Here is a 13,049-nt window from a genome sequence, read left to right on the forward strand (position 1 = left end):
AAAGGGACCCCCTGATGATATACATGCAAACTCTGTGCAGAGTTTGCATGTATATCCTGTTGTTGCAAGAGAGAGAACCTGTGCGGGTTCTCTCTGTACTTCCTCCCACATGAATGTTAGATTAATTGATGATTTTGAACTGACAGTAATTGTGAATGGCTGTCTGGCTCTATGTTGTAATCGTGTGACAGACTTGTGACCTGTGTAGGGTTGATGGTGTTTTCATTCAAGAAGGAATGAGTACAACTCAAAGTTCATGCACTATGTTATTTATATAATATCCTTCTCCCTACATCCCAGATGAAGTTTAATGCTCGGGGAGAAATGCGATATTTGTTGGTGTGAACAGGTTAGAAAGCAGATTATTGTGTACATATAATCCCGAGCTCTCACTAATAAGTAAACTATCTCCGCACCTAAAGGAGGACAAAAACAATAACAAATATCTGGTACAAGGAAGCAGATAATGAGTTGCAGATTGCACTGAGTTAATCGGGGGTGAGCCATTAGTGAAGTGCATGTGCATCTAGGAACATGCCATAAACTTTACCGCAGTCTGTTCATAATTTTCATACCGTGACGTTAATATCTTCAGACTTTCAAAACAGTTCAGGACCTATTCAGGAACTTTGTTGCACAATAATTATCAATTAGTTCAAGATCTGTTGACTCATCGATTAGTCCCCGGGGTGTTCTGAGTGTAAACCAGATTAAAATGCAGCTGCTGATGGTGAGACAGGAAGTGGTTGGAACACAGACGAGTGTATCTCAGCCTTGTGGAGAGTTGAGGGCTGTACACATGCACATGCATCGCTTTAGACAGCCCATGTGTGACACTAAAGTAGGCCTTTATAGTAGGCAGTGTTTGTGCGATTCTTCACACAAAATGTGTGTATGATGTGAGATCGCGTTTTGGTTATGATCTCTAACACATGAACAAATAATCAGTAGAACTTTTCTACTAGATCAAAAGAAAATGCTTCAGTTTGAAGTGATCTTAATCGAGTTTAACCAGCGATGGAAAGGCATTTTTAGGGCAAGCCGAGTGTGAAATGAAACCCACGTGTTAAAAACAACAACAAAACAAACAAGTAAGCCGCTATTAGCGTTTGAATTATTTGGGTGTGAGATGACATCTAAACTCTTCTTAGGCGTATGGGAGGGTTTTAGAGCTACAGCAGGCGCTCATGTTCCCCTCGGTATTTATAACTCGGTCAGCTGACCTTGTACTTGGACTGATCCACTTCGCGGGGGATGCGAAGTCAGACGGGAAATAAAAAAACACATTAAAAATTGCGATTTTTGACACGGGCTTTAATAACCCCACAGCTGTGTTTTAATCCCGGCGTTTATTGATCAAATGTCGGTTACTCCCCGCAGTGCTGCGGGCCCACGGCTGAAAGGCCGCCGGCGGCGGAGAGCGGCTCCTCCGCTGCTCGGAGGATGGTACGGCCCTGTGTTGAAATTCCGAGAATTGAGCCGCTCTGTTTCTTAGAACTGGATTCTCAGAACTGGATTCTCAGAACTAGTGATGCACAGAGTTTCGAGGAAACTTTTACAAGGTGACTTTTTTTCCCTTCCTATTTTCTCAGCATTACCCTCAGAAGTGTAGAGAAGTAGCAGATGCTCGTGTGGCTTCCTCGCCTCTATGTCTTTCTTTCTCCTTTAATTTCTGTGCCACTTATTTTCATTATTGCGAAGGTTTTATGGCTCCGTTAGCCAGGAGTGAAGTAAACGATGTGAGCCGTGGTAGCTGTTCAGATGGGATAGTTAGTAAAGACGGTCTTAAACTTTCCTTTTATGTGTTTATTCCAGCTCACGAGGCCTGTTTGTCTTATTGTGTTATTATTTATTATTATTTTAAAAAAGCTGTTTAGTTGATACCACCCTTTCACATGATCGAGGTTACATATCAACCGGGAAACAGTGGCGCAACAGGACCGGTCGGACTAGTTCAGTCAACATCTAGATTTCCTCTGCGTATTTCTTTTGTCGACACTATTTTCACTTGTTTAATTGTGCCCTTCAAACTGAGCCGACTACTTTTTTTGATCTTTGATTCGTAAACCATCAGTTCTAACTCCGCAATCGGTGTTTAAACACAATGAAAACATATTACGAAACTTCGCGACAGCCCTTCGGACATGACAGCTGAGTAGTATTTCCATACTTGACAGGGCTCGCGCTGACCTGCTCGGCTTTAACGCACAGCAGCGAGATTACTCAGCCGCCACTCCTTGAAATCACATCCTACGAAATCATGCCGCCTCGGTTTAGTCTGAAACTGCGAAGGTTTAGAAACAACTGTTTGGGTGGGGTGAGGGGGAGTGAATGTTAATGGGTTAAAGGAGATGAATTGCAGTTAAATCGGGGAACAGGAAACCTCTGTGCGCGCTGGCAACCTAATCTGAGCAGCCGGGACGGAATGTGCCCAACGTCAAACGCGCTCACGTACTGTGGGCTGCCAGCAGATAGTTTGCTGTGTTTGTCCACACGCTGTGCCGCTGCAGCGGAAAGACGAGACGAGTTAAACACTTGCGACACGGACACACTAAGTCACCGGTTTTACTGTTTTATGTTTGCGCTTTATTTCCCGCGGTCAAGATTTGCTGCCACTTGACAGAAGCTTGTGTTGACATTGACCCAGTGAAGCAGTGCGGCTGTTTTCCATAATATGTTGAAATGCTGATTAGAGGTTGTACTCTGTAATATCACCGTCATATAGGCTCAATTATTGTCAGAGCAGGGCTGTAAAGGTTTAGTGAGCCTCCCTTATTTGCGTTTCTCTTTGCAATGGCGCCTCCTTTTGTCCTAACGTTGTTACTGTTTTGGTTTGAAGTTTGTTTTGAAGCTACGTGGCTCATACTGAACAGCAGCAGCATGTTTTGAACCAATTAAAATTTTCTGTCACTCCAGGTTTTTATTTGTGGAATAATTGAAACGTTCATACCAATAAAATCGTGTAACTGTATTTTCACCTTGTTTGTTTGTTTGTTTTTTCTTCCTACATTCAGCCCACAGTGGGTCAGTTGTAGAGTTTTCCATATTGATCACACCCTTTACAACTTTTGCACAGGTTATGACAGCATGGCCACGACTGCAGACGACTGCATTCAGTTCACACGCCATGCAGGCGACGTCCTGCTCAACTTCAACCACCTGCGCAGCAGGAACATCCTCACCGATGTGTCCATACAGGTGGACGGACAGCTTTTCCGAGCTCACAAGGCCATCCTGGTGGCTTGCAGGTATACACTGTCAAAAGATCTGACTCGAGTTCACCAACACAAGACTATATATGTAACTACTATGTCATTATTTATAGTGAATAAGTTGGAATTGGGAAATTTGGTTTCGTAGCTCATACCAAACTATCTCTCTTTCTGTTTTACAGTGGCTTCTTTTATTCCGTGTTCATGGATCCTGAGAATGCAAACCTCAGTGCCATCAGCTTAGACCCCAAAGTAGACCCCAAGGCTTTCTCCATCCTTCTAGATTTCATGTACACATCCTGTCTGAACCTTAACGACACTGTGGTCGTGACCACCCTGAATACAGCCATCTACCTCCAGATGGAACACGTGGCCAACACTTGCCACAGATTCATTAAGTCCAGGTAAAAACCTAAAAAATAAATAAAAGAAAATGCCTTGTCTTGGGGGAAAAACTAAAGAGATCTGACTTAGAGATGAATGTGTTTTTACAGGAGCGTGCAGAGTGAAGAGATACAGAGGAACTCATTACATCTGGCTGAAGAAATCTCTGCTTTAAGGCCCGACTATGTAAACAACTGTACACCAAACATGCCCCTTCCTCACGAGTCCAGAGGCTACATGCCCAGTGTTTTCAGGGGGATCAACACGTCTGGCTCCTATCACGTCTATGGTGACGTCTGTATTGCTGCTGAGAAATTAGAAGGTTCTCCGAACATTAGATGCTCACTAGTACCCACCACCAACATGGCTCACAATGAGTCCAATGCCATTATCTCCCACTCACTCCCATCCCATGTCGGTTACCTCCCCAGTATCATCCGCCCGGCAGTAGCTCACAGCAGCTTTCAAGGACCTGTTCCTCCAATGGAGGAAGACAGCATTCAGCACCCACAAACCAACTGTGTAAGAACGTCCCCAGGCTTTAGCAAAGGTGTCATTTGCAGCCCCCAGAGCCCCCTTAGATCTGACTGCCAGCCAAACTCACCCACTGAGTCGAGCAGCAGCAGAAATGCAAGCATGAGCCTCAAGTGGCAATCAGACTGCCCCAAAGATATGAAGGCCCGCAACTGGAAGAAGTACAAGTTCATCGTTATGAACCAGACTTCGGATGGGAATGAAAAGGAGGCTCAAGGAAACAACGCTAATGCTACCGGCGCCATGTCCCCTACACCAAGCCCTGGCAAGAGCAGTGAGGCAGGAGGACACAGCGATGCCCAGGCAGAAGAAGGAGCTGGTGACCATCAAGAAGAAAGTCCCAGGTCTCAGAGTGTGGACAGCACAAGCTGCAGCAGTGTCAGGTAAAAGTGCAGCTCACAGACAGATCTAATGTGAAATCAGCGCTTTATGACGTTAAGGAGCTTAAAGTAACTTCATACTAATGTTGCTCGTCTTCCTCATTGCAGCAACAACAGATGCTCCACATGTGGCTGCGACAGCCCTCAGTGTATGGAAGCAGGCCACCTGTCTCCTGACTCATACAGCAAAGATGACTCCACCAAGCTACACTCGGATTATTCCACCTCCAGCTGTGGTAAGAGGAACGCACAAATATTAAACTGTTAGCTTGTCTTTAAGCTCTAAGAAGCCTTTTGATCTGATTTTGTGTCATTGTTAGTCACATTTTCATTTATTTCTACTTCTTTTTGCAGAAAACAACAGTTACATCTGCAACGGGTGCGACTCAAAGTTCTCAGACGAAGATTCTCTCAAAGAGCACATGGCCCAGGTCCACAGCGACAAGCCATACAAGTGTGACTGCTGCCAGGCTGCCTTCCGCTACAAGGGCAACCTGGCCAGCCATAAGACTGTTCACACAGGTAAGAGTCACTGCAGGCTCTGCCTCATTTTCAGAACTCAAGGAAGGGAGTTGTTGTATTCACCTGCTTTCCTTAACCTCCAGGTGCAAAGCCATACCACTGCAACATCTGCGGAGCTCAGTTTAACCGGCCAGCCAATCTGAAGACTCATACTCGTATCCACTCTGGAGAAAAGCCATACAAGTGCGAAACGTGTGGGTCCCGATTCGTCCAGGTGAGGAGAAGAACCCCCCCCCCCCCCCAAAAAAAAACACCTTCTCATCTTTAGGAAAAATTTCAAGTGTAGCCTCATTATTAACATTAGTCATTTTCTCCCGCAGGTGGCCCACCTTCGTGCACATGTGTTAATTCACACGGGGGAGAAACCGTACCCTTGTGAGATCTGCGGAACGCACTTCCGTCACCTTCAGACACTCAAGAGCCACATGCGCATTCATACAGGAGAGAAGCCTTATCATGTAAGCTTCCTAATCACCCTCCCCTCTTTATCCAACGTGTCTGCTGGCTAAAAACAGAGTAATCCCATCATGCCGGTGATCCATATGCCTGTCAATAGTTATAATTCCTGACTGGTAATCCTCGAAAGAGCTAGCTGATCTGAGCTGTCCATTTATAAACAGGGATTCTAAATAATGCTTTTATTTCTCCTTTACTTTAGTGTGAAAAATGTGACCTCCACTTCAGACACAAGAGTCAGCTGAGGCTTCACCTGCGACAGAAGCACGGGGCCGTCACTAACACCAAGGCTCAGTATCGCAGGTCTCCTGGCAACATCCTTACAGGCCTGGCGAACTCCTGCTGAGCGTGCTGCAGACCTTCATCCCCCCCCCCAAAAAAAACCCCAACTTTTTTCTTTCACCAGCCGGCATGCCGTCAAAAATTCTATTTTTTTTCTAAACACAACCAGGAATTTGTGTTGCCCTTTACGTATTTGTACGTGATGCACATACTTTATGTAAGTTCTTTGTGAATGTTTAACGACAGAATGTACTTTTTTTTTTTTATGTGAATTTAAAATTTCTTTTTTGGCAAATCATTCAACACAGTGTCTGAATTGAAGGACAGCTCTCCTTTTCGTACACATTGAGAATCACTGTTACACTTGTGCTTCAGCTGTAGATATGACTTCGCCCGTTAATGTGGTCTTTTGCAGTCTTACGCTGTTATTTGTTTGTTTGCCAAGGCTTGCCTGTAAATAAGATAATATATATATTTTAAGATTGCCATCTGCTGGCAGAGTACGAATATATTTACATTTTTCTTAATGCAGTAAGCTTTACTGATTGTCAGTAACACCAGGAATTGTTGTTTTGTTGTGTCATAGGTTGTGGTACTTATTGCAATAAGCATAGCTCGTCAGTCATTTAAGCAAATGTTTTTATTGTATTGTACAGTTTCCCCTTTTCATTTCTGGTTTAATGTTGTTGTTTTGCACATGCACATGATGCTGTAATTCATATATTTTCTTACTTTTATTCACGTATTTCTACTTAACATGTCAAAAAAGCTTGTTAAAATCAGTTCTCAGCACTTGCATTCTTATTTATATATATTTTTTTATTTTTCTTGGCTGAATTCTTTTGCATTTGGTTCTGCATTGATCCGTTTTTCTCAGCAGGATCATTAAACTTTGATAATCTTTTTACCTTGTGTGTCATAGTTCAATCTGACTAACCAGTTGAATCATTAGTGCCTTACAGTCACACGTTTCTGCTAGCTGCTTTCTCTGACTGCCCATTAAGGCATTTTACTGTCAACAATACGACTGCTGCAGTGAACTGCTTCTGTGATGCATTTCCCGTTTCGCATTTGGTACTTTGCCCTGTTATTATGTGAAAGCATGTCAAGGTACTGTTTTTTTTGAAAGCTTCTGTTCTGTAATGTGTAGCTCTTTAAATGCAGACACCAGGCCTCAAGCTAAAACACTCAGGAATATTAGTAATATGTAAGCAAATGTCTGTAACTACAGATTTTATTACAAACACAAAAATAAAATGTTTATTATATAGCACACAATGCAGCATTTGTTTTCATTATTTTTAAGAAACATGATTCAAGCAATGAGTCATCCCAGCATTTAAAATTCATAACTGAATATTGTAGACATGGGAAATGTAGAGTATATATCAAACCTCATCTCTGGCTCTTACTTAGTCTTTGTTGTCAGCTTATATTTGTTTTAAAAAAAATTAGTGACGGAGGGAATCAGTTCCTATGAAGACCAATAATGCAATGGCTAAATGAAATGCTGAGATATGTATGTACATTTGAAGGTACATATTCTTCTTACTGACAGAGACGCACATGCTTTGATTACTACATCAGTTCAGTAAAAGATAAACAATTAAAAGACAAAGCTCCAGAAATATCACAGGACAAACGCTGCCAGCACCCTTTTCTATGTTTTTACTCAGTTAGTGAAATTCCAAACAATAACACAAACTAGTTTCTTTTTTTCTTTTCTTTTATTTACTTCATCAGCTTTTCTTTATGACATATTAAAACAGACATATTATGAAAATTGCACTTCACCGAGCATATACTGTGATGTTTGGCGCCACCTGCTGGTTTATTAGGATGGAAACGAGGAGCTGTGGCTTGTCTACAAACTACATCCAGTCAGATACATACACTGTTGGACAATGACACTTTTTTAAAAAATGTTTTGCATCTGTTCACTGTCACAAAGGTGGCATATAATTTTAAATAAAAGTGTAGACTTTCATCTTTAATCCAAGGGGTCTAATCAGGAATTACTATGAGGTGCCGTAAGGGACATTATTACTGAAACGCTCTCACACACACAACTGAAATTTTAGCTCTCACACACACAACTGAAACGCTCTCACACACACTACTGAAATTTTAGCTCTCACACACACTACTGAAACGCTCTCACACACACTACTGAAATTTTAGCTCTCACACACACTACTGAAACGCTCTCACACACACTACTGAAATTTTAGCTCTCACACACACTACTGAAACGCTCTCACACACACTACTGAAATTTTAGCTCTCACACACACTACTGAAACGCTCTCACACACACTACTGAAACGCTCTCACACACACTACTGAAATTTTAGCTCTCACACACACTACTGAAACGCTCTCACACACACAACTGAAACGCTCTCACACACACTACTGAAACGCTCTCACACACACTACTGAAACGCTCTCACACGCACCACTGAAACCAGAGGCATTTCTGCTGAACAGGAAGTTGTTTCCTGACAAGGAAACTGATGGAAAAAGTGGTATATTTCAAAACACTACAAGGATTTCTACTCAGCAACCTGCTAGTACAGCAGTCCCCAACCTTTTTTGCGCCACGTAAACAATATAAGAAATAAAAAAACGATAAATACCATGAAAACCATAAATAGAAATGTGTTCGAATTTTTGTGGAGGAATAAAACCCATTACATAGAAAGATCTCAGCTTGTGAAGGGATACAATAAAGGTGGTATCAAAACTCCAGAATTGGAATTTATGGTTGGCACCCTTAGAATTAAATGGTTAAAATCTTGTCTGTCACAGCCAGACTCTACTTAGCTCCACATCCCATGATTCTTGTTTAATAAAATAGTATACAGGATTAGACTTTATTTTGAAATGTGATTTTGCGGCAAATAAAATCCCCATAAAGATATCAAACTTTCCAAAACAGACGTTGCATTTTTGGGAAAATGAGATTTACCCACAACTTCTCCCCATAATTCAACCTTATGGAATAATAGGGTAATAACACTTAATCAAAAATCAATTTTCAAGAGTGACTGGTTTGAACAAAAATATTATATTCATAACAGATTTGTTGGATGATAACGGTGTCATTCTAAGTTACACAGACTTTTCAGAAAAATATTGTCTAAACTGTTCTCAAAGAGAATATAACAAATTTTGTGAACTGGTCCCACTGCCTCTGCTTCATTTGATTAAAATTTTTATGATATACAATAATTTCTCATCAGTGCTCCCAAATTTATTGCTAGGGCAATGTCAGCTGTTTGATAAAAATGCAATAAGAAATTTGTTAGTAGTTTCTTCAAAGACAAAATATTTCATAGTTACAACAGAATGGTTACATGGCATGGTTCTAATTTAGTTACACTGGATAAAGCATACTAAAAATTTATGAAATAGCCTATTCTACCTAAAGTTAAAGAAACACACTTTAAACAAAACTAATACTGTGGCAGAATTTCTAAAAAAAGAGATTTGGCTTTGAGGTGGATCAGTGTTCTTTTTGTACTGATGAAAATGAAACCCTAGAACATCTTTTTTTTTTCCTATGCCCTATCACACAATGTATTTGGTGCAACTTAAAAAATTGGATTTCCCTAAATATTAATGATGTGCCACTGTTTGAATTACATCATAATTTTTTTATATGGATCATCTAGCATTGGATGTCTCAGACATTATTAACATCATCATACTTTTGAGTAAATATCATATCCATTGTGCTAAATGGAGGAACGCTAAGCCTTCTCTCCCTGGTTTTATTGATGATTTTAAGATATTTTTCTTTGCTAAAAAAGACAAAAAACACATATGCCAAAAAAAAAACCAGGATAATGCACGTCTCCCGCTATTCAAAATTTTGACTTATGCTGAGGCTAATATATTGTTAAGTAATGCAGCTGTCTCACTAAGGTCCAGAATCGATTTGTTCCACGATTCGATTCAATTCAATTCGATTTGATTATGGGGAATTTTGACAGTCAGAAATATTATAATTCAGATCAGTACATTTACATATTTTTGTATTTAAAAAAAGGAAGCTGACACACGCAAGACTTTATCAAAGGTGTGAGCATCACAGCAGATGCCTTTGTGTCAAAGTAGCTGAAGATAAAACACATAAAAACATGAAGGTGGTTTTCCTGGCCTGGGATTTTATAAAAAATATTCTGCAGTACATCAAAAACGAAAGAAAACCATATGAACGTTACCTCTGACGTTACAGCGGTTTTATTAGAGACACGGCTAACGTTTTGCATTTTGCATAATTTTAAAAAGTTTAAATTTATTCAGTATTGAACGGCAGAAATTAGGTTTTCTTTTCGGAAGTATGTAAAATGAAACAAAAAAAAAAAAAACAGCGGCCGACTGCGCTGTAAACAACAGTAGACTTGTGCATAACAAGCAAGCGAATAATACAGAAAACAGATTTTTAGACGGGAAACTGTTCTTGAAGTACAGAGAGAGAGAAAGAGAGAGAGAGGGCTGTGCATGACGTGCGATTTTATCGTGGTGGAAGCAAAACAGTTAGGGAATTCATGACGATGTTTATGTGAAGCGCAGTTTGGATCTTCTTTTGCTGCTGGTTCAGTCAATATTGTTTGGAGAGAGATAAAACTAACAGCTTTAGAATCGGCGCAAAAACGGGGTGAAAACAAAGCGCGGACCTGCCGACAGATCAGAGTCAGCGAGCTGTCGGCTTTCAGCCCCGACCGTGTCCGTGCTGTCGGGTGAGAAAGGCGACATCTCACTGATTCTGATCCGCGGGTCCGCGCTGTGTGTTTACGTCTTTGTGCAGAAGCCGTACCTGCTCTCATTTACTGTCTTAGCTGTTTGGTGGTTGTTGAAATTTTGTGAGGTTTCACCAGAGATTCTGGGATTTCGGGTAAAATAAATTTATATTAAAAAATCGATTCAGGATTTTAATGAATCGATTTCACGTTATCCAAGCCAGAATCGATTTTAATCAATAAATCGATTATAAAAACCCACCCCTAACTAACAGGTTGCTGAGTAGACATCTGTGTAGTGGTTTGTTTGAAATCTAACACTTTTTCCTTCAGTTTCCTTGTCAAGAATTAACTTCCTGTTCAACTGAAATGCCTTCCTGTTTAACTGAAATACCTTCCTGTTCAACTGAAACGCCTTCCTGTTCAACTGAAACACCTTCCTGTTTAACTGAAATGCCTTCCTGTTCAACTGAAATGCCTTCCTGTTCAACTGAAATGACTTGGTTTTTCAGTTGTGTGTGTGAGAGCGTTTCAGTAGTGTGTGTGAGAGTGTTTCAGTAGTGTGTGTGAGAGCTAAAATTTCAGTAGTGTGTGTGAGAGCGTTTCAGTAGTGTGTGTGAGAGCGTTTCAGTAGTGTGTGTGAGAGCGTTTCAGTTGTGTGTGTGTGAGAGCGTTTCAGTAGTGTGTGTGAGAGCGTTTCAGTAGTGTGTGTGAGAGCTAAAATTTCAGTAGTGTGTGTGAGAGCGTTTCAGTTGTGTGTGTGAGAGCGTTTCAGTTGTGTGTGTGAGAGCGTTTCAGTTGTGTGTGTGAGAGCTAAAATTTCAGTAGTGTGTGTGAGAGCGTTTCAGTTGTGTGTGTGAGAGCGTTTCAGTAGTGTGTGTGAGAGCGTTTCAGTAGTGTGTGTGAGAGCTAAAATTTCAGTAGTGTGTGTGAGAGCGTTTCAGTTGTGTGTGTGAGAGCGTTTCAGTTGTGTGTGTGAGAGCGTTTCAGTAGTGTGAGTGAGAGCTAAAATTTCAGTAGTGTGTGTGAGAGCTAAAATTTCAGTAGTGTGTGTGAGAGCTAAAATTTCAGTAGTGTGTGTGAGAGCGTTTCAGTAGTGTGTGTGAGAGCTAAAATTTCAGTAGTGTGTGTGAGAGCGTTTCAGTAGTGTGAGTGAGAGCTAAAATTTCAGTAGTGTGTGTGAGAGCGTTTCAGTAGTGTGTGTGAGAGCTAAAATTTCAGTAGTGTGTGTGAGAGCGTTTCAGTAATAATGTCCCTTACGGCACCTCATAAATTACAGCCACATTCAGAGGCTTAAAATTAACTGGAGGTGCAGTTTCCTGGCCTGGTGACGCCAGTTTCATGATTATTCCATGCATTTGGTATCTTTTAATTGAAACTCACAATATGATGAATGTCAAAAAGAAATGTTGATTAAAGTGAACGACGCTGTAATTGGGCGTATTTAACCAAGTCAAGAACACTCTTGAGGAGATGAGTGTATCAGTGTCGAGGTCTACAATCATGAGGAACCTTCACGGATGTCAATACAGAGGGTTTACAGTGAGGCTGAAACTACTGGTTACACTCAAGAACAAGAAAGCCAGATTAGACTTTTCCAGAAAACATCAGAGAATCTTTGGACAGATGAAACCAAGATGAACTTGTACCAGAATGATGGGAAGAGAGACGTGTGGAGAAGGGGAGAAACGGCTCATCTGATCTGAAGCTCACCTCATTATATGTGGAGGCAGTATTGTGACAGGCGGATGAATGGCTGCCAGTGGAACCGGCTCACTAGTGTTTATGATGATGTGACTGCTGATAGAAGCAGCAGGATGAAAAACAAGGTGTTCAGGGCTATACTCTCTGCGCAGATTCAGACAAATATTGTATAGACAACACTATTGTGTGAGCTGCCAGGGACCATTTTGGTTAATTCTTTCAAACTCACCAGGCAGCGTTTGAAATGGATGATGACTCAGAAGCATTCTGCCAAAGTAACTCAAAGAGTTTCTTAAGGTAAAGAAATCAGATATTCTTCAATGGTCAAGTCAGTCACCTGATTTTCAACCCAGCAGATGATGTTTAAGGACAAACTCGCAATCAAGCAGTAACTGAAGGCAGCTGCAGCAAAGGCCTTGGAGAGGGTCTCAAGGGGAAAACATATTTATCCATTTGTTCTACAGTATTTTCATCCAAGTACTAAAAACAATTCTTGTATTTAAAACTATGTGCTTTACTTTGGACCCGGCATTTCAGTCACATATTGATTGGTTTTAAAATCCACTGCGGTGTCGACAGAGGTAACACAAAAGAGACGGCACTTTTAAAAGAACTTACAAACGTACACAGCGCATACTTAACTTCACCTAATCTTCATTTTCACTATCACTAATCCCAGCTCGCATAGGCGTGATGACGCGCATTCTGGAATAATAATGTGGGCATTCATCGCCAAATTGAAGCTTATCACAGGAACATGTAGCAGATACTGACACACGGCACAAAAGCGAGTGTTCATGCTGTAGTGCTGTCCAGTAAACATGAGA

The 13,049-nt window shown here is 41.1% G+C and overlaps 1 protein-coding gene across 1 annotated transcript; it reads left to right on the forward strand.

Annotated features, from left to right (window-relative positions):
* The first annotated feature begins 1,499 nt into the window (after window positions 1-1,499).
* Window positions 1,500-7,034, forward strand: bcl6ab (BCL6A transcription repressor b). Its single transcript, XM_085389887.1, has 9 exons — window positions 1,500-1,562; window positions 3,077-3,248; window positions 3,395-3,616; window positions 3,707-4,513; window positions 4,619-4,746; window positions 4,865-5,032; window positions 5,116-5,246; window positions 5,353-5,490; window positions 5,691-7,034. The coding sequence occupies exons 1-9, from the start codon at window positions 1,532-1,534 to the stop codon at window positions 5,832-5,834; spliced, it is 1,941 nt and encodes a 646-aa protein (XP_085246013.1). The 5' UTR covers window positions 1,500-1,531; the 3' UTR covers window positions 5,835-7,034.
* Window positions 7,035-13,049: the final 6,015 nt, after the last annotated feature.

The sequence above is a fragment of the Rhamphochromis longiceps genome, linkage group LG18 (assembly GCF_057381845.1).
Source record: "Rhamphochromis longiceps isolate RC_006_pf linkage group LG18, R_longiceps_female_GT1.1, whole genome shotgun sequence".
In the NCBI taxonomy this organism is placed as follows: Eukaryota; Metazoa; Chordata; class Actinopteri; order Cichliformes; family Cichlidae; genus Rhamphochromis; species Rhamphochromis longiceps.